At 43.5% G+C, this 20,900-nt stretch overlaps 1 protein-coding gene across 3 annotated transcripts in view; it reads left to right on the top strand.

Annotated features, from left to right (window-relative positions):
- Positions 1 to 12,494, top strand: part of ESRP1 (epithelial splicing regulatory protein 1) — a 44,479-nt gene extending 31,985 nt beyond the window's left edge. For all 3 annotated transcript variants that reach the window (XM_083187042.1, XM_083187040.1, XM_083187039.1), the window contains exons 13-16: positions 4,789 to 4,960; positions 8,858 to 9,011; positions 9,541 to 9,648; positions 10,628 to 12,494. In XM_083187042.1, the coding sequence (XP_083043168.1) occupies positions 4,789 to 4,960; positions 8,858 to 9,011; positions 9,541 to 9,624 (410 nt within the window). In that variant the 3' untranslated portion in view covers positions 9,625 to 9,648; positions 10,628 to 12,494. The remainder of the gene's footprint in view (positions 1 to 4,788; positions 4,961 to 8,857; positions 9,012 to 9,540; positions 9,649 to 10,627) is intronic.
- The last annotated feature ends 8,406 nt before the right edge of the window (positions 12,495 to 20,900 follow it).

The following is a 20,900-nucleotide window of genomic DNA, read 5'->3' as shown; positions in this document are numbered from 1 at the left end:
CGCGGGCTCGCTGCGCTCGCCACGCTTCGGGTTCACTTTGATCGTGGGGTGGCGTTAACTACTTTTGGGGGGACATTTCACTGTTCAGGGGTGTTTTTGAGGGTTTCTGGCCCATTTACCATTGTTCCCTATGATGATTTGGGTAAATTGAGGCATTTAACATTGTTTCCTATGGGCATCGCGTCGGTACCATTGCACCCGATTTTTTTAGTGCATGCGATGCCCCCGATTTTTACTAACAATGCCCATGATCATGATCGGTGTGGCCGTGCTAGGAAACAAGTACCTATTATAGATATGGTCGGTAGGTCTCTTCTATGATATGTTCCTAGTAATGTTCTCGGAATTGAATTCTACCCCATTCGTACCAAAATTTTATCTGATTTGGAATAATTTAACATGGTTACAACGCCTGTGGATACCCTCTTCATAACCGGTTAAGGGATAAAACTAGGTTGTATGTCTGGTTTAATAGATTAACACAGATAAGGTGTGCCAGGCTTGCGACCCTAGGGTTTTTTGCTGCAATCTGAAAGGGTGTTTCTGTTTGTTCAAATTTAGCTCATTGGGAGTTATCCAATTGTTTTCCTGCCAGTAGATAGTGACCAACAGAGCAATTCAATTGTTGCTCTGTTTGGGTGTGGTCAGCTGTATTAAGCGAAAAGTGACCTGCTGCTGAAACTGGACTTGAGACGAGTGTGATTTAACCCCTTGAGTACTACCATTTGAGATGTTACACATATCTGCTAAAAATGTGAAAGTTGCTCACATTTGATATATTAATTCAAATAAAATAAACTGTTGTGGGTATTTCCTATATAAGGCAAACATTACAAATCACTAAGATTAATAAAAAGGTTTGCTTGGCAATTTTCACACCTATTTTGACAAATTCAAAATAGCACAATTTAATATTTTCTTTCCCCCAAACTGGATGATCAGGCACAATAACTGTTAAATATCGCCATTTGAGCAGATTTTAAACCTTACCCTTTTACACAGGCCAACAGGCTATTACCTGGAGCCAAAGTTCTGTGTGAAGGGGGTATTGGTGTAGTGGTGAAATGATTGAAGTTTGATATTGAAGCGTCCTCTCTAGTGACCAAGGGCATAACTACCATAGGTGCAAGGGGTGAAGCTGCTATGGGGCCCAGAGCTGAAGGGGACCCATCTTTGCTGTCTAGTAATGTTTTACATACGTTTTATCACAATCAGTTGCTAAATGGGGGGCCTTTACAAACTTTCGCTATGAGGCCCACGAATATATAGGTACGCCTCTGCTAGTGACTATAGGCAAATTCAAAATGACTAGCAAGAAAAACAGAGAAAATCATCCCAACAGCTGGATGTTTGGGGATATTTTTGAAAAGTTGGTTGCAAGACGGCTAACACTTTCAGTTTGCAAAACAGTGTTTCGTTCTGATCGGGTCCCAGCCATTTGAGTACAAGTTTTCATAGATTGTACCCAAACATGTGTACATGTCTAATATATGGTACATACATTCTTAAAGTATTAAAAAAAAAAAAAAAAAAAAAAAGGTGAGCTTTCAGGGAAGGTCACACCCAGTGCTTCTCAAATGCAGTTTTAGGAACCCTAACCTTGCATATGTGCCTTACTTGTGCCCAGGTGCATTTACGAAAACTAAAATTTTAAAGATGGAAGTGCTGTACGAATTATTTAACTTTAGTTCATTTTTGTACTTAAAAATCTCCTTGCTAAACTCAAAGGGCGTCTTTCAGAACATAAAATAAGCTGCAGAAACCTTTTGCTTACCTATAAAGCATTAGTTCCCAAATGTGGTCCACGAGGCCTCAGTCAGTTTGATTATACCATCTGTGCATATTGTGGGATGTTCCAAAACCTGGTCAGTTGGGGTGCCTTGAGGATTATGTTGGGGAGCCACTGCTATAAAGTACAATGGGGCAGATGTATTAAGCCTTAACAAGAGATAAATGCAAGGGTGATAGAGAGATAAACGTCCAGCCAATCACCTGCTAACTGCCATGTCACAGGCTGTGTTTGAAAAAAGTCAGTAAGGAGCTGATTGGCTGGCATTTATTTCTTGGTAAGGCTTAATACATCTGCCCCAATATACCCCGCCTCACCCTTTATAATTTTCTGGCAACTGGACAGTTAAAACTCATTAACTAATTTCAGGGGACCTTTTTAACTACTGAATATGTGACCTGCTTTAAGCTGAAATACACATTAGGCAATTCATTCGGACGATCTAGTCAAAGATAGGAACAATATATATTGTCCACATCACTCAGTGTGTGTGTGCACGATCATGTACTATTGGAAGCTGCTCTTTGGGTTGTCCTTTAATGCATTCTACATGCACAATGGGATGACCCTGGGAGCAATAGCACACTGTAAATCCGACAATAAATCAGGCCGCCATCCAATGCAGTGTGTATGGGTGGCATGTTGTATTAGGATGCGGTCATCTATTAGAATGAACTTAGGTCTACAGTCATTAGGTCGACCCCACTAGGTCGACTGGCAGGAAGGTCGACCTGACTTAAGGTCGACATAGGCCAAGGTCGACATGACTTAAGGTCGAATTTGCATAAAGGTCGACATGAGGAAGGTCGACTGGTCATAAGGTCGACATGGGGTTTTTCACTGTGTTTTGAGCCGACATGTGCCGACAGGCGGTATTTCATGCCCTACCATCCACTAGGGCGTGGAGGAGGTTATTAAAGCTGTGGCGAGCGAAGCGAGCCACCGTGCCCGAAGCAATGCGAGGGTCCGATTCTCATTGCCAACTGTGTCCATGTCGACTGTGTCGACATTCGGATAAAAAAAAACAGTGAAAAACCCATGTCGACCTTATGACCAGTCGACCTTCCTCATGTCGACCTTTAGGCAAATTCGACCTTAAGTCATGTCGACCTTGGCCCATGTCGACCTTAAGTCAGGTCAACCTTCCTGCAAGTCGACCTAGTGGGGTCGACCTAATGACTGTAGACCTAAGTTCATTCTGACAGATGTACCGATTCCGTTGTATTGTGCCACTGTTTGGTACACACCGTTGAGTGGATAGCAGGTTTTGTCGGTCAGCAATCCAGGTTACACTTGCAGTAATCTAAATAGTGGTGGTGTAATCTTGGCCAGTACTGGAAAAGGGTGGCCATTTCTGTGGACCAGTTACCAAGAAGACCTCTTTAAAACTTGAAACTGTCACACTAAATTTCTATATAATCTATAATTGATATCTATTTTTTTTTTCCCCTCCAAGAATTCAGACTTATTTAAACCTGAGAACTTGATCTTTTTGAAATCTCTGATCTGGCGCTGACCTACCAGAAACTGAAATGCCTTCAATCATGAATATTCTTTTTCAAGTTGACTCATGTTCTTAAATGATTATAGCTGTTGTTTTTCCCCTCGGGTGCATTATACCTCTTCTATACTTTTGAGGGGAGTAGTGAGTCTACTATTACATTGTCAGCTTTGACACCGTGACTGTTACTTGGTAACTATTTTGTAGTGTGCTTCAGTACTAAAACCAGCAATTGGTTTTATCAGTTTAGTGCAAGTTAGACAATAAATATAAAGGTATGATTGGTTGCTAGGTTTTATTGCTGTGCATGAGCCAAACTGTTGCTTTTAGTGTCTTCCAATAGACTGCTAAAAGCCAGTTTTGTGTAGATTTAGTGCTACTGTCGGCCTATGAACCATGTTTAAAAATAGCACTCAATGGGGCAGATGTATTAAGCCTTAACAAGAGATAAATGCAAGGGTGATAAGGAGAGATAAACATCCAGCCAATCACATCCTAACGGCCATGTTACAGGCTGTGTTTGAAAAAAGTCAGTAAGGAGCCGATTGGCTGGACGTTTATCTCTCCTTATCACCCTTGCATTTATCTCTTGTTAAGGCTTAATACATCTGCCCCATAGTGTCCCAAATATATCATCATTAAAATATTTTGGGGTATATTTACTCTAGAAGTGGAGATATTTCCCAAAGTAGCCAATCCTTTCTCTAGCACCTTCTAGAACAGGGGTAACAAACTCCAGTCTTATACCACTTTCAGATCGCATTTCTGGGTTGGACGGTCCAGCTATGACCCGGGTCTCGCACTTTGGCACTAAACCTGGGTCGCCCATTATACCGAGGGCGATCCCAGCTTAACATGCTGTGTTGATCGGCCTGGGTTATGAGTTTTGTGGTGTTTCTACACCTCATTTTGATCCAGGTAGACCCAGCAATTACTTGGGTTATTGTGTATTTTTTTCATGAGGTGTGTTTTTTTTTTTTTTTTGTTTTGTTTTTTAACAGACCATATGTGGAGAATATATTATGCCTAGAACAGTGAGTTACTGTGCACAAAGCATATCGAGCGTAGTTACATCGATTTTGACATAGACCCCAAATAAACTGAAAGTTCTGTAACATGTCAACCTTTTTAAAATGCCGACTTTTCGACAAGGTCGACCTAATGTGTCGCTCTGTCTGTGGACCTAATATACTATAACTATAAATTTACCCCTTGGTCTTGTTTTGCTTTAGTCTTGCCATGGCGATAAGCTATGGGAATATGCAATGTGTCGATCTGTGTCTCCCATTTACAGACCAAAAGACTTATAACAAAAATATAACTTTATTTTTTTTCACATCAAATATATGGAAATTATAAATCTTTAACAGCCACATTAAATACACATTTGTACATAAATATCCAGGGTCTGTATACTTTTGTAAGGTGGCAAAGTTCCGTGTACACACAGGTTACACCAACACTTCTAATTTTATCTATCATTTTGTTTTTATGCTAGGTTTATCTCCGCCATCATACACATTCCCAGCACAAACAGCCGTTATTCCTACTGAAGCCGCTGCCCTCTACCAGCCTTCCTTGCTCTTGAATCCACGAGCTTTGCAGCCGTCAGCGGCGTATTACCCAGCCGGAGCGCAGCTCTTCATGAACTACACTGCGTACTACCCAAGGTATGACTGGTGAGGGACAGGGTGGGAATGGTCTTTCTGTAAAAGCTTTTTATTAACACTGAGTGCCAAGGGAATTTGTCAAAATAGGTGTGAAAATTGCCAAGCAAACACTTTTATTAACCCTGAGTGCTAATGTTGCGGCGATAGATCCTGAAAATATTAATTCCAAATGGCAGTGCCACTCAGTCACCTCCCCCTTTTTTTTGGGGGGGGGGGGGGTGCAATATTTAACTAAGCTTCTATTAAATGACTTGGCTGTATTTGTATTTTACTAAAAGAACAGCCGCTGTGGGCGATGCTGGCATTTATAGTGGATGTTTTGAGGATTGCAAAGGGTTAAATGACATAAGACTCAGTATGCTAATACAGGTTGAGTTTGAGTATCCCTTATCCAAAATGCTCCAGTAGAATTTTGGATAACGGATTATTTCGTAATATTTTAATATTTCAATTATGTATTTTGAAGTATCTGGCATTTATGCTGTATAAACACATCAACCACATGAAATGCACACAAATATATTTTATTTGTGCAAAAAAACCAGGTTTCACAACCTGAAACAAAAGTTGTGTACTATCTCAGGCACTGAATTTGAAAGCCAAGCAATCAGTGGCGTAACTATATTATTTGCGCCCCCCCGCCAAAAAATTTTCGGCGCCTCCATACCTGACAGAGCCGCATCTGCGATCACTGTCCCGTCCAGTCTCCCGCTGCTCCAGTCTCCGCTGCGCTGCTGCCCGGCCGCATCTGTCTGTGGTCAATGTCCCGTCACTCGCTCCCGGCGCCGGCTCCTGCTGATAATGAAAAGTGACTCTTAGAAAATGGCTGCCAAAACTGTCTGCAATACGGGGGCAGCCATTTTCTAAGTGTCACTTTTCATTATCAGCAGGAGCCGGCGCCGGGAGCGAGTGACGGGACAGTGACAGAAGATGCGGCCGGGCAGCAGCGCAGCGGGTAACTATAGCACCGCAGCCCCCCCGGCGCCCATAGTTACTCTGCGCCTCCCCGCCACGGCGGGGGCTGCGGTGGCTTAGTTACGCCAGTGCAAGCAATCCTTTTCTTGCACATATATAGTGCCAGTTACATTTCATGACCCAGTAGTGCTGTTACAAATGTCCCCAGTAAGTTTTTAGCAAAAACAAAATATAAAATTCTCTTTCTGGAATGTATGGTTTTCGTAATAATTTGGATAAGGGATACTCAACCTGTACACTATTTCTGTTTAGCAGGTCAAACCTCTTTAAAATTTAATTTTAGCGGTCTAATTGTCAAAAAAGTGGCCTTTCTGACGGTATTGTTTTTCTGCAATAAAAATCAGATTGGATTTCTACTAAATTGCAACAGGCTGTCTGTTTTTAGGTTTATTTAAAATACTGGCACCTTTTGGTGACTGTCATAGGTGCCGATTCTGTGGGTGCTCAAGGGCCCGAGCACCCACGGAAATTGATGAGCACCCACGCGCCTGAGTCTCGCTGCAGGGCCGCCATATTAACTTGCTAATTTGCGGCTGCAGCACCCACATCACCGGACCCGCCACCTGGGAAACAGTATGCCGGGAAGAGTGTATTCTGTCCGCAGAGTACCTGCACTGTGGGGACATTTATGTACAGTACCTGCACTGTGGGGGCATTTATGTATGTGGAACTCTGTTGCTCCATAATATAAATTGGTATTATTTTGTGGCCACACCCCTTCCCCATGAAGCCACTCCTCTATATTTTTGGCATTAACACCCACCAGCAAAAATATAAATCGGCACCTATGGACTATGTAATGGTAATCCTACCCCAAATAACATGGGCAAGTGTTTGGAATAGCATAAACCACATTTCTCTCACCGTGGCTTTTTTTTGGGGATGAAATGATAAATGTAGAATGTCTAAAACTTGTGAAGTCGCTTAATTTATATTTGTGCTTGTTTGTAAGTCTCCGTGTGTGCCCCCCTCTTATGGTGCAGTAGACTTTTGCATGTCTCTTTTTTTAAACAAGGGATCCACACTATTCATAAAGCTTTGAAAAGAAGCAATCAGCTGCTATCTATAATTTTATAGAATGCACTTGAACCAGGTTACCTCAAAGCTGATTGGTTGCTTCTACACTCTTCTTTTACTGCTTCATGAATAGACCCCTTCGGCATCTGCAGTCCCTGGAGTGCAAGTCCTCTAGATGGTACTCCATCTAGAGGATGGTGGTGGCTCGTACGTTTTGTCAGGAGGGGGGCTACCGTTGCCCGCGTTGCAGGCACCCCCTCCCACCCCTGCCGCTGATCCTCCTCCTGGTCCCTGCCACACAGTGTGTTCCCGGTGCTTGTACTATGATGACAGGTGCCAAGACTGCTTTGGCAACAGCCCATAGAGGGGAAATCACTCTCCCGGCGGCTGTAGAATACACATTCACAGTGCGTGTGTAGTACCAACGTAGGTACTGCGCATGCGGAATCCCCGGATTTCGCTCGGCAGCCCATAGAGAGGCGTTCCCGAGGGAACACCTCCCAATGGGACTGCCTTGATGACTGGCAGGTCAGACTTCCAATAGGAAGTCACAGTGAAGCCAATGCAGTCTCAGACTGCATATGGCTTCAGTACAGATTTTACCTGGGGGGCTGCAGCCCATAGGTAAAAACCGCCACACTGTGGTGCCATGAAATCTAGTTATGCCAAGACTCGTCATTCTAGGCCTGTATAATAATTTGGTAGCCCTGCTTTTTGGATTAGAGAGCTTTTTGACCTAAATGATCTGTGCAGAGCTGCCCTTCATTTATGAAGCGCTAAATGCTTCTCACTTCAGTGATGTTATTGGCACCTAGTAAGTTGATTTTTCTGCAATCTAATAAATATTGGTTGATTCCATAAAATATTACCTCCGTTATCGATTTTGTCCACTTAAGATTTAAAGGGACAGAAGTTTAAACTAGATGTCTCTTAACGGAATTGAAGTTTAAATATAATTTCTTTGTAAAAAGTTAGTGAATTATGGGTCACTAAGTGCAAGATAGTCTCCCAAAATGGACTAACACCATGCGGAAAATCCCATAACCAGTAGCTGAGGAATCCTTGAAAATGTGTAAGGGAGGCAAACGGTATGTTTCATTTCAAGGGCATTGGCCGCAGTGAGTGGTTAATGGCTTGAGCGAGCAGCCGTAAAAGCTTTGTATAATGAGCAGAAATCTTTTTAACCTGCCAGATAGTTGCCCTGGAGTAAAAATAGTTGCGTGCAAGGTCAGGCTGCTTTTCTTTTTTAGGTTTGCAGCCTGTGCAGAGTTGGAAGAATGTTACCTACGCAGGAGACATTACTGTGCTTGCATTGTTGTATGTTTTCCAAGCTTCTCTAGGAGTGGCCTGCTGTATACCTGTGGAGTAAGTTTAGTTCTGGGAACACGCTGCACCTTTACTTGTTGTCAAAGGTGTGTTCTGATGCTATCACAAACACAAAGCGCCAATAAGTTTGCATTTGAATACATTAATGTAAAATTCCCCCGAGGTAATTGTTGCTCTGGGAGCACGAATGCCTTAAAGCAGTACTTAAGCCGGCTCCAACTTCAGCTACAAAGCAAAACAAAAACACTTCCCTAAAAGATCTAAAATCTGTATCATTACATGAATTCAAGTGTTTGATTTTTGTAGACTTAAATATATCAAAGCAAGCAAGCTCCTGCGTCCAGCGATTATAACAGGGCTGAAAACGGGAGCGCGCACCCAGCGATTTATCGCTGGGGCACACTCCCATCGCTGGCAATATGGTCGCCAGTGATTTCAGCCCCTATCGCCCCCGTGTGTACACAGCTTTAGAAGGGGTGGTCTCTATTTGCTAAATTAAATTAAAGATATCCAGTTTACTTTAGCAGATTAGTAAGCAATAAATATGCCACTTTTTTAATATTTACCTCTGCTGTTCAGCCCCCCAGGTTCTCCAAGCAATCTTGGGTTCTTCCAGGCTCCAGCTACCACCAACACCCTCCCCCCTCACAATGGAGCCACAGTGGTGCGCATGCAAGGGCTGGCGTACAATTCTGGTATGAAAGAGATACTGAACTTCTTCCAAGGTTATCAGGTAGGTCATCAATTGAGTCTTGCTATAATCTAGGGGGCTGGATAACTTTTACTACCTGCATTTTGGGAATTGCAATTAGAGAACGACATGTTGAATCATTAGTAATTAATTGGTAAGGGTACAAGTAATGGAGCTCTTTATGAAGTAGATTTTGCTCTGAAACTAGGATCAAAAGTCGCACATTTTTTTTTTTATTATTATTATTTTTTAACAGTATTTGTACTGGAGGGCTATAAACTGTAAACTAAAAACAATATTATCCATTCTTTATATAGCACATACATATTCTGCAGCACTTTACAGAGCATATTTGAACATTCACATCTGTTCCTGCCCCAGTGGAGCTTACCATCTATATTCCCTACCACATGTACATTAACACACATTCATTCTAGGGTTAAGTTTGTTGGGAGCCTGTTGACCTACCAGTATATTTTTGGATTGTTGGGGAATATGAAGCCTTAAGTGATCAGTAACCTAGGAATAAAATGTTCTCTCCTTTTCTCTTTTTTTTTTTTTTTGCTGTTAGTATGCCCCAGATGATGGTCTTCTTCCAGTAAGTGACCAGGCCAGGACATTAATCACCCACCCTAAAGAATGGGTGTGCATCTAGAGAGCTCATGGCTTTGTGGGGGAGGTATGGACGTGTATTTGTGTTTTTTTGTTTTCTTTTTATATTTTTATATTTCTACGACTACTTCTGTCTTTGTATCTCATTAAGGACTGGGGCATGAAAGGCCCACCAGAGATTGTGGTGGTAGGTTCCCAATCTTAAGGGGTGTTTTCAGCTGTCACTTAGACTTGTCGTATTGGTTTGTGTGTTTCCATAGAAAGGAACCTAGGAAGTGCTTGCACTTGCGTTTATCCCTGATCCTGCTCCTCCCAGTTACTGAGGGGATGGAGCCATCGGGCTATCAAGCCCACAAGGGATTTCCCCTTTGCGCCTGTAGGCCATTTTGGTGCTAAATCTACTAAACCTTGGAGGGTTTTAAAGTGTATGTTTGAAAAAGGGAAAGCTAGGGTCCAATTAGGTACTTTTGGCTCCATCCACTGTATTGGTCTTCTAGATTTAGTACATCGTCCCTTAAATTCCCGTTATGAGTCCTTTTATCCTTCATCCCTTGCTGTAGTTGTCCGCCGAGGCTCCCTGGTGTGACATCACCTGTCTCCTGCCACCAATGCATGTGATGTCACACAGGAAAGGGGGTGATTTCTATGCAGCCGCACTGTAGAATAGGATTGCATGGTGTTTTCAGGGTTGTAATAATGCTGCTCCTGCAGTGGACATGCTGTACATGCAGTCTACATTCCTTCATCACGGAGTGCACTCTTCAATGTGAATGTCATTGGCACATGGACTGGGAGACTACTGTGTCCACATCTACTCGCTGCTGATGCAGCAAAAGTAAAGGCCTTTGCTGCTACAGTTGCTTATTGGAGCAGCTGTGTTGGAAAAAATGCATTGAAACCCCCCCCTTCCTAATCCAGTACAGCAATTTATGAATGTCCTCTGTTCTACAGACACATTACTAAAATCTTGTGCCTATATATTGTAGTCTGTTCTTGTTTGCTACATTCTTTGCATTCAGTTAATTTTCATTTCTTCATTACAATAGGTAGGTGCTCCTCCACCAGTTCTTCATCTTGCTCAGCAGGAAACCCCTGGTTTTATCTTTAGTTCTCCACTTGACCAAGAATGTCACTGGATAGAGCCTTGGAAACCATAATCTACCCTTAAGATTCTGAAACTTGAACTTTAATGGAAAGTCAACACATTCACCGTAAACTGGGTAGATGGACATATGTTTCAATGTGCAAAGTCGTTCATTCCGGGGGGAAAAAAAGAATCAGTCATTAAACAATAAATGGTCTCATCAACTCCTAAAAGGAATCCACTTCAATTTATACCTGTAAATGGTACATATTTCCCTATTCAAGTGGTAATCCATTTACCTTTTTTATATATATATATTTTTTCCTTTGTAATATTTGACCTGTCAAGCTACGTAGTGCAATCTGCTAAGTATAAGAAATTGATAATAGAACTTTGTTTTTGAACTTCTTGTACTTTCCACTGCGGCACCAAAAGTGTTAAAACTGCAGGTAATTTTTTTTTTTTTTTTTTTTTACTACCATTGCTAAAAAAGGGGCTCGCTCGAATAGCAGGGTTGCCATACTTGGAGAAGATTGGCTGTTCATTCTATAAATGTGTTCTCTCGATGTTTTTGAAGCAAGTGTTTTTGTTTTACACCTATCTAACTTTGCAAGTCTTTCAGATGTAGCCTTTTTAGTTTGGTTAAAAAAGAAAAAAATATCTAAAATTCCAAAAAATAAATAAATGAATTTATGTGCTGGCAACATGAAGCAGACATATGTATACCGGTCAGTGCTAATGCACTCGCATGCTGCACTCCTGTCATTTTTGCTTTTGTCAAACACTGTATGTTTGTTACATTTTTCTATATATATTATGTGTATATATTTTGAGAATAGCTTGTGAACATTGTTCTAAAATTAAGTATGAATTAGCGCTTTAATTATTCATGACTTCCTTTTTTTCTTTTTTTTTTTTTATCCAATAAATGCAGTTTCTCAACTATATCTGTGGTTGTTGCACAACAAAAAAACCTCCACTTATTTCCTAGGCTAATTATTTCTACATTTAAATAGTGTCAAGCTAAGCTGCTGTTCTTTTGGAAAGCTGAATCCTGTGCTATGAATTAATGCCTTGCTTCAACAGTGAACACACTCAATTGTACTTCCTTAACCATTAGCATTATAAACTCTTGTACGGAGTGTGCAACTTTGAACTTTTTTTTTTTTAACGGTCATCCACTTTAACAAAAATAAATACTACTAATACGGCAGTCATTGTGCGTTGATTGATTTGAAAAAAGTTTAACATGCATGTTAATTTTTTCAACACTATAATGTATTGGTATTCACCCTGCAAAAAAAAAAAAAAGTTCATGCTCGAAAAATTAGCTAATTATCTGAGTTCTTTCGAAGCTCTTTAGTTTGGGCACAGAACAATGAGTGAATTGGTGTCAGAAATGGGGAACACACTGCATGTGGATTCTTACTATGTGCTATTCTCAGTCTACTGCATCAAATAATTTGATTCCGCACAAGACTGTTCCTTGCTGGTCATACAAATAAAGTTATTTACTCCCAACTAAAGTTGGCCATTAATATTTTTTTCTACCCATGGCAAGTTTCACTAAATGTTCATTTCCATGTTTAATAACTGCATGCGATTCAATATACATTGCTTATTCGTTGCCAGATATCAAGGTTGACTACAATAACTGCATTTTTTTTTTTTTGTAAGCCTAAACACTGCTTTAAGAGTTTGTTAGAAAAAAGTGGTCTAGTTCTGTTCTGAACTATATGCCTGTGTCCATTAATTGTTTTGTAACATCTGTATTGCATAAACCAAAAATATATAAAAAACAAAAAAATCAGAAATGTCTGAATAAAATGTTTACACTTGAAGAAAATTTAAATCTTTTTCTGTACTTGTCAAGAAACTTATGACCTTACAGGTCTTTGTAGTTACTAGAGAAAATTGTTGATAAATATTTTATGATTAATTGATTTTTTTTTTTTTCGCGCTCCTTTTTTTTTTTTTTTTTTTTACTTCTGTTCCTTTTTCAGTTGTTTTTGAGTGTCACAAGTTCCTTCATGGTTTTTAATCACTTTTAATGAAATTAACATACCAGTTCTTTGTGTGACCTGGCAAGCTAATGGTCCTAGTCCAAGATATTTTTCTTTCCCCCTGTTCAGGGTAGAAAGGTTACCTAGCAGCACACTTTTTGTTCCGGTTTCTACAGTCCTAGCCAGTTATCAAACTTTCTAGTCTCTTGAGGACTAGAAATGTCTCCTGTCAGTTTGAAAATTAATAGAAACCAAATTTGCAGCTCTTAGTACAGAATGCGAAAGTTTTTATCTACTGTAGGATTCTGTTAAATTGTGACTCAAGTTGCTCTAAATTCTGTTACTTGGTATCTGCTGAATAAAGCACACACAATTTGTATTTGTTGCCAATTGTGGGAATTTAAACACTTTTAAAGATGGATTTGCAAAATTAGAAAGTGCACTTTAAAAGCCTGAACTTAAAATACAAACCAAAAAGGCATATGAAATAGTGACTTGGTACTATTTCTTAATATTATGGTAGCAATTCCATCTTCATGCATCCCCCAAATTAAGGTAGATGCAGCTGTATATCTGATGTGCAGTGTTGATAACAAGATATTAAGGTGGACCTACACTGAGTGGAAACGGTCAACGCCGTAGTGATAGCAACCATTCACTAAATGACTGAGTGCATCCCCTGTGAAGGTGAGATTTGCCAGATCAAATCCCAGGCTGATTTTTGTCAGGCAAGTCTAGAAATCTAGCACTCTTAGGGCAATGGGTTGTGAGCAACCATATATGCACAAATCAATGAGGCCTCTTGCTAGCTGGTCATACAGCTTGAACAAACTCGACTGCCCAATCAACAAAATATCAGTTTTATTGAGCTTCTCCAGAGTGCTCTCTAATGGCCATGTAACTTTTTAGAGGAAGGTTTAAAGAGATGAATGCAGATGGAGTAACTGGTTATCCAATCCCCTGACAGACTGTCGGGCACATGACCCTTTTTTTTTGCACTGCACACATGGTGTTCGGTAAACCATTTGTTTATGGATTGCATAATGCTGCGTGTAGCGAGTAGTATCAATAAGTTCATATATTTCCTGCTTTTTCCTTTGCAACAAGTGGACATTATAGGTCTCTGACCTTTTAATGAAATGTTTGCTGAAAATCCAGTTTCCCTTCCTTTTGTAATGTGTAGTCACCACTGTTGGCCATGATGCTGCCTGTTGCAGTTCCATGGGTTTAAAAAAAAAAAAAAAAAATTTCCTTTTTGTTCCTTATCCACTGAAGTGAAGTGCTTTCACCTGTATCATTTTGTGAGCTGCAATGAAATGTGTAAAATATATATATATTAGAGAATTAATGTGCATGTTTCTTGAACGAAATAAATGTTATGTCTAATTAAAAGAAGAAAAATGTACTGTGGCAAAAACTGCACTATCTATAAAGTTATCCCAATTTGTAGATGGTCAAAGTTTTTTTTTTTTTTTGTATGTTGTATTTCTTAATAAAAGTTATGTTCCTGTTCCTCCTGCTGGTACTGTCAATCTTTTATTCTGATACCTGTTAAGTCCCTCCCCTCTCTCCCCTCTACACATTATTTTTTCATTGCGAAGTGGAAACTAGAATTTGGTTAACCTCCAATTTTGTAAGTAGAATCAAATTGTTACGTATTAGGGGATATTTAAGCAAAAGCGGCAGAAATTTGCCTATTCAGTCATGGGCATTTTCGACAGTTCAGTATTTTTCGCCCATGCTGCTTCACTTTTTTTTTTTGGGGGGGGGGAGGGCATGGGTGAAAACGGGTGCAAATTTGCCAAAACCACATGAATCTGCGGCAATTTCGCCAATACACGCGGTTTTCAAAGCTGGATTTTTTTCACACTGGGATTGAATAGGTGAATTGAATCCGCCCCCCCCCCCAAAAAAAAGGGTGACACACTGGGATATGGTTGCTCACAGTGGCGTAACTATAGTGCTGCAGGTGGCTTGCCAGAGACTGTGGGGTGCCTTAAAATACCTTGCCTGAAACTGATGTGTAGCGATCAGCTGTCTCCTGACAGAGGTAGCCAGGACATTAGCGGAGGATGCAAAGTGGGGAGAGAACCTCTGGTGTCTTCCTGCTGCACGGCATCCTCACCTGTGTGCTGGTAGTGCCCGGTGCCAGTCATTATAATCCACCCGGGATGGCAGCGGGGGCGGGACCGCATGGTGGGAATGTCCAGTCCAGTGAATGGCACAACCTCCACCCGCACCTTGTGTGCAGCCTGCCTGGCTCCCAGCAGGAGACCCATCACCTAGGCAGCCCCCAGCTGTAGCACTTTCAGTGAGTACCGAAACCACCTGTAAAATGTATCTATCTACATACATACTGGGGAGGAGCGCCACAAACTTTTTGCAGGGGGGAGCAAAATTTCTAGTTGCACCACTGGTTGCTCAGTGTGTACGGGGCTTTAGTGGTGAGATTAAATTCTATCCAACACACTTTTTTTTTTTTTTTCACCAATAGTGTTTCCCAGCCACAGCAATCCAGGGCACCGCAGCCCAAACCCATGTTAACCCAATCTGGGCCCTATAATTAACTAGTACAGAGCCACATGATGCCTCTTGGCTTAATAGACCTAAGCTAAGAGCAACCTTATAATGCTACATATAGCATGTCATGCTGGCTCCCTTATGCCTCTCACAACAGAAATACATACTGGCAAACACTCAATCAGCAACTGCCAGTATCACTCCGATACAAGGGAGGGGATAATACTGAGTAACCGCCTACTGTTTTGTTCATATGTTTGTAAATCCAGTCATAAGGACACAGACATGTGAGTTCACTGCTGTACTGTTTTATTCCCTCCAACTCCAGACACACTGCCTCAGGACCACCCACTTCCCAGCATTCCCCTGGTCCTAGGGACCATCACAGAAGATTCAGGCTTAAGGTGCCCACAGACGCATCAATTATCGAATGCGTTTTGTACTTTTTAAGCACAAATTGCATCTTATGTACAATTATTGGATGGTGTTTATGTTCCCGGGAGCCCGATATTGTATGTCTAAAAAAGTACGTGCTGCACGTACTTTTTAGACTACATCTGAAATTTAACATTACAAACATGGGTTCATCACATGCATCCAAGTGCACATCTCATAGCAAGCTGGAAGAAAAATTGTATAGAACCATTGTACAGTCAAAAACGCATAGCACAGTACAATTGTAGCGTCTGTGGGCACCTTAACACATATCAGTAAGGGAGTGTCTACAAATATTGAGCATTCTAATACACAAACATCACACCTACCAGGGACGTGCAGTCAGGGGAGGCAGTGCTTCCCCTGTCAATTTGTTTTAAAATAATATAAAGAATATACCTATGACACATATTCTGTGTCATAAGTATTTTCTTTATATTATTTTACTGGTTTGAATAAATTAACCTAGTTTGGGAGGCATCGATAAGCATGCCTCCCAAACAGAACTGCAAGGGGATGAAGCGGGGGGCAGGGCTAAGCAGTGGGCTAAAAAGCCCATTAAAAATAACACTAAAATCAGCACTTCTAGAAGTGCCTAATTGACAGGGGCTGCTGCTGTGATTGGACAGCAGATCCAGCTGCTGGCCAATCACAGCAGCCACTATCATGTAAGCTTCCGAAAGTGCAGCGTTTGCTCCCTTCTCCCCTGCTCCCCATGCTGTGACCTGTGCTGGCTCCCGGTTCCCTGCCTGTGTGGCTGCTGCTCCCCTCCACCCTGCCCAGTGAGTATCATTTTGTTTGTTGTGTGCGCCGGTGTCAGGTGCGTGCGTGGGGGGGGGGGGGTGTGTTACAGCGGGCGGGGACGGAGGTTTGCGGCAGGGGATGGGTGCTGGCTGCTGCTGGAGGAGGGGGGCAGCGGTTGTCGGCGGCAGCCAGGGGGGGGGGGTTGCGGTGCGGTGGTGGCTGTGATAGTGCCTCTCCGTTCACAGCCACCACCGCACGTCCCTGACACCTACCATATAAGGTACATAATTACTATGAATTGAGATCTAAGAAGTTGTTTCTCTTAAGCATGTTATATCCCCCCCCCCCCCAATAAATAAATAAAAAATAAAAATCTTCCCTAAACACATAACAGTAGTTTCAGAATTACGAGAATAGCTTTGAAATAAAATTAGTCTTCAGAATTAGAAAAATCGGTACTCTTTACCTAGATGGGCGCCAGCGATTGAAATCGCGGGCGTCGGGGGTAAAAATCGCAGTCATCGCGGGTAAATCGGGATGCCCGCGATGACCGCGATTTTTCCATAGGGAACAATGTTAAAAAGGCTGATTGACCGCGATTTTACTGTTAAATGCCTCAATGGACCCGATTTGGCCATAGGAATCAATGTGAAATGGGCCACAGAGCCCAAATAGGCACAATTAACCCTTAAATGTCCCCCCAATTTTTAACGCCACCCCACGATCCACGCCAACCCGAAGCGTGGCGAGCGCAGCGGTACGCGTCCTCCGACCTTTTCATGCCCTACTATCCACTAGGGCGTGGAGTGAGAATAGAATAGTGTGGCGAGCCCCGCGAGGGGACGCGGATACCTTCACAGGTAGACGCGTCCCCTCGCGGGCTTCACAGGTGTCGGCGTCGCCACGGACACCTGTGAAGCCCGCGAGGGGACGCGTATAACTGTGAAGGTATCCGCGTCCCCTCGCTGCGCTCGCCACGCTTCGGGCTCGGTGGCTCGCTGCGCTCGCCACACTATTATATTCTCACTCCACGCCCTAGTGGATAGTAGGGCATGAAAAGGTCGGAGGACGTGTACCGCCGCCCCTCGCGGGCTCGCTGCGCTCACCACGCTTCGGGTTGGCGTGGATCGTGGGGTGGCGTTAAAAATTTGGGGGGACATTTAAGGGTTAATGGGCTCTGTGGCCCATTTAACATTGATTCCTATGGCCAAATCGGGTCCATCGCGCCTTTTAACATTGATTCCTATGGTAAATCGGGAGCATCGCGTCGCGGGCATCGCGGGTACATTTATGGCCGGCCGCGACGCGACCGACACGATTTCCATGTTTAACATGGGTTTCAATGGGAAAACGCGGGCATCGCGTCGGTCGCGTCGCGGCCAGACATAAATGTACCCGCGATGACCGCGACGGGCGCCCAACTAAGTAAAGAGTACCGAAAAATCAATTATCCACAATGTATTGTAGATGTATAAATAACCACAAGGCCCCTGGGGTGGGTATTTTTATAGGGCAAACCAATAGTAAAAACCTGATTAAGGGGGGTGGGATTGGGGGGAATATCGGTGCCCCCGGTCCCAAGATATCTGTTGCCAGCCCTGTCCACTCCGTGCTAATGACATATGACCCTTCTATCAATCTGGATTTGGTTCTTATACACATTACAGCTTCTAATTCCATACTGCCCCACTCGTCACTGAAAGACTATTGGTAGTACTTAAACTCACTAAGTTTTTCTAGAGCAGTGGTAGCCAACTCCAGTCCTCGAGAGCTACCAACAGTTCACATTTTCTAGATCACCTAGCCAGGGCCGAAACTAGGGTTTCCGGCGCCCGGGGCAAGGCAGTCTTTTGGTGCCCCCCCCCACCTAGTGATGCTGCCGCGCGCCGGAGGCGTGCCGAAATTTTCGGGGGGGGCGTGGCCTATAATCGCTGCTCTCCCGCGAGGCCACGCCCCCATTTTGCCGCTATGGGGGCATGACCCAGAGGCTCTGTGAGCCTCTAGCCATGCCCCCAGCCCCCTGGCTGCGGGAATAGACGCTGTGCGCATGCGCACAGCGTTTATTCCCCGCTGCTTAGTTAGCAGCTGACAGGGGGGACCGACCAAATGACGCCTTGTCCCTGGCGCCGGAGACCCCCCCCCCTCCCCGCACAGCCGGAGACCCCCCCCTCCCCGCACAGTCCTCTCACCGTCCATCTCCTACTAGCGCGGCTGCAGGAAGCGCTGATGACTTCAAAAAGACTTGCCGGACGCTGATTGTCTGAATTCAGCCAATCAGCGTCCGGCAAGTCTTTTCGAAGTCATCAGAGCTTCCTGCAGCCGCGCTAGTAGGAGATGGACGGACTCCGTCCGGTGTATGTGGACGCTGTAGTGTAGCGGCGGGCATGTTACATGCCCGCCGCTACACTACAGCGTCCACATACACCGGACCTCACAGCGCCCCTCACCTCCAGCGCCCGGTGCGCGTGACCCCCCAGCCCCCCCCTAGTTACGGCCCTGTTTATATATGACTGATTGATATCCATATCATGATTTCTTGCTGGATATGGCCACACTGACATCTAGTGGCCAGACAGGTTGTCAGCTGAGAACATTTCTCTTTTATATGTATTGCACTAGCACTTTACATTTTTTATTCATTTCACCATAGATGCATGTCTTCTGTCATTATATCGTAACATCATGCCTTATATCACTGTTATTCATTAAACATGCACTTTGCACTTTTCTCCCCCAGCAGCCTGTGACCTCCCCGCCCGGAGTTCTGACGTTTCACTTCCTGGTTGGTTCCAGTAGTGTCGATGGTAGCCTCGGTCGGGTGACGGAGCGGCGCGGAGGGGCGTCCAATTGTAAGTTATTTTTGTATTTAAACACTGCACGTTGTATCACTTGTTGTTTGTGTATTTTGGTCCTGACGACGGGGAAACCCGAAACGGCGTTGACCGCCACATAGTAAAACTTTTTTCACTTTAAGCCCCGGAGTGACGCCTGTGTTTGTCTCTATATATATATATATATATATATATATATGTGTGTGTGTGTATATATATATATATATATATATATATATATATATATATGTATATGTGTGTGTGTGTGTGTGTGTATATATATATATATATATATATATATATATATGTGTGTGTGTGTGTGTGTGTATATGTATATATATATATATATATATATATATATGTGTGTGTGTGTGTGTATATATATATATATATATATATATATATATGTGTGTGTGTGTGTGTGTGTGTGTGTGTGTGTGTGTATATATATATATATATATATATATATGTGTGTGTATGTATATATATATATATATATATATACTAGGTGATTTATCACGCCCTACGGGCGCTTTTCACACCGTCGTAAGGGGCTGCGCCCCCTTAATTTGTGAACATTTGTATATGAGAAATATGGTTAGAATTGTATGAAAGATGCCCTGTATTGCAACTTGGGTGTCCACGAATCGCGGGAGGGGGGATTGCGGGAGGGGGGGTTGCTGCAAATCGTGGGAGGGGGGGTCGCGGGGGGTGTGCCGTGAATCGCGGGAGGGGGGGTCACGAGGTGGGGTGCCGAGAATCGCGGGAGGGGGGGTCGCGGTGGGGGTGTGTGTGCCGTGAATCGCGGGAGGGGGGTTGCGGGGGGGGGGGGTGTGACGTGAATCGCCACAAGAAAAAATCAACACAGAAAGGTCAACACATGTAAATGTTGACATAAGTGTGGCACTTCATTGGTGTCCATGTCGACACATGAGAATGAATATGAAAACATTCAAAAAATAAAAAATAAATCTTTAAAAACTCATGTCAACCTTTTTCATTGTCAACCATAGCCATGTCAGTGTTTTGCATGTGCCATTTAATCCTGGGGCTGCCGCGAATCGCGGGGGAGTGGCGCGAATTGCGGGAGGGGGGGTCGCGGGGGGTGGGTGCCGTGAATCGCAGGAGGGCGTGGTTCACGGGTGTTCCGGTGGGGAGTTGCCGCGAATTGTGGGAAGGGGGGGTCGCGGGGGGGGGGGGGGTGTGCCGGGGGGTGCCGAGAATCGCGGGAGGGAGGGTTGCGGGGGGGGGGGGGGTGTGACGCGAATCGCCACAGGAAAAAATCAACACAGAAAGGTCAACACATGTAAATGTTGACATAAGTGTGGCACTTCATTGGTGTCCATGTCGACACAGTACAATGAATATGAAAACATTAAAAAAATGAAAAATAAATCTTCAAAAACTCATGTCAACCTTTTTCATTGTCGACCATAGCCATGTCAGTGTTTTGCATGTGCCATTTAATCCTGGGTCTGCTGTGAATTGCGGGGAGTGCCGCGAATCGCAGGGGGGCGCGAATCCTGCAAGGGGGGGTCGCGGGGGGGTCTTTTTGCTGCAAATCGCGGGGGGGGGGGGGTCGCGGGGGATGGGGGGGGTTTTTGCTGCGAATCGAGGGAGGGGGGGTCTCGGGGGGGGGTGTTTTCCGCGAATCGCGTGAGGGGGGGGTCGCGGGGGTTCTTTTTGCTGCGAATCGCGGAAG

The sequence above is a fragment of the Crinia signifera genome, chromosome 5 (assembly GCF_055691185.1).
Source record: "Crinia signifera chromosome 5, ASM5569118v1, whole genome shotgun sequence".
In the NCBI taxonomy this organism is placed as follows: Eukaryota; Metazoa; Chordata; class Amphibia; order Anura; family Myobatrachidae; genus Crinia; species Crinia signifera.
Note: the sequence above shows the minus strand (reverse complement) of the source record. Positions and strands in the feature narration are given on the sequence as shown.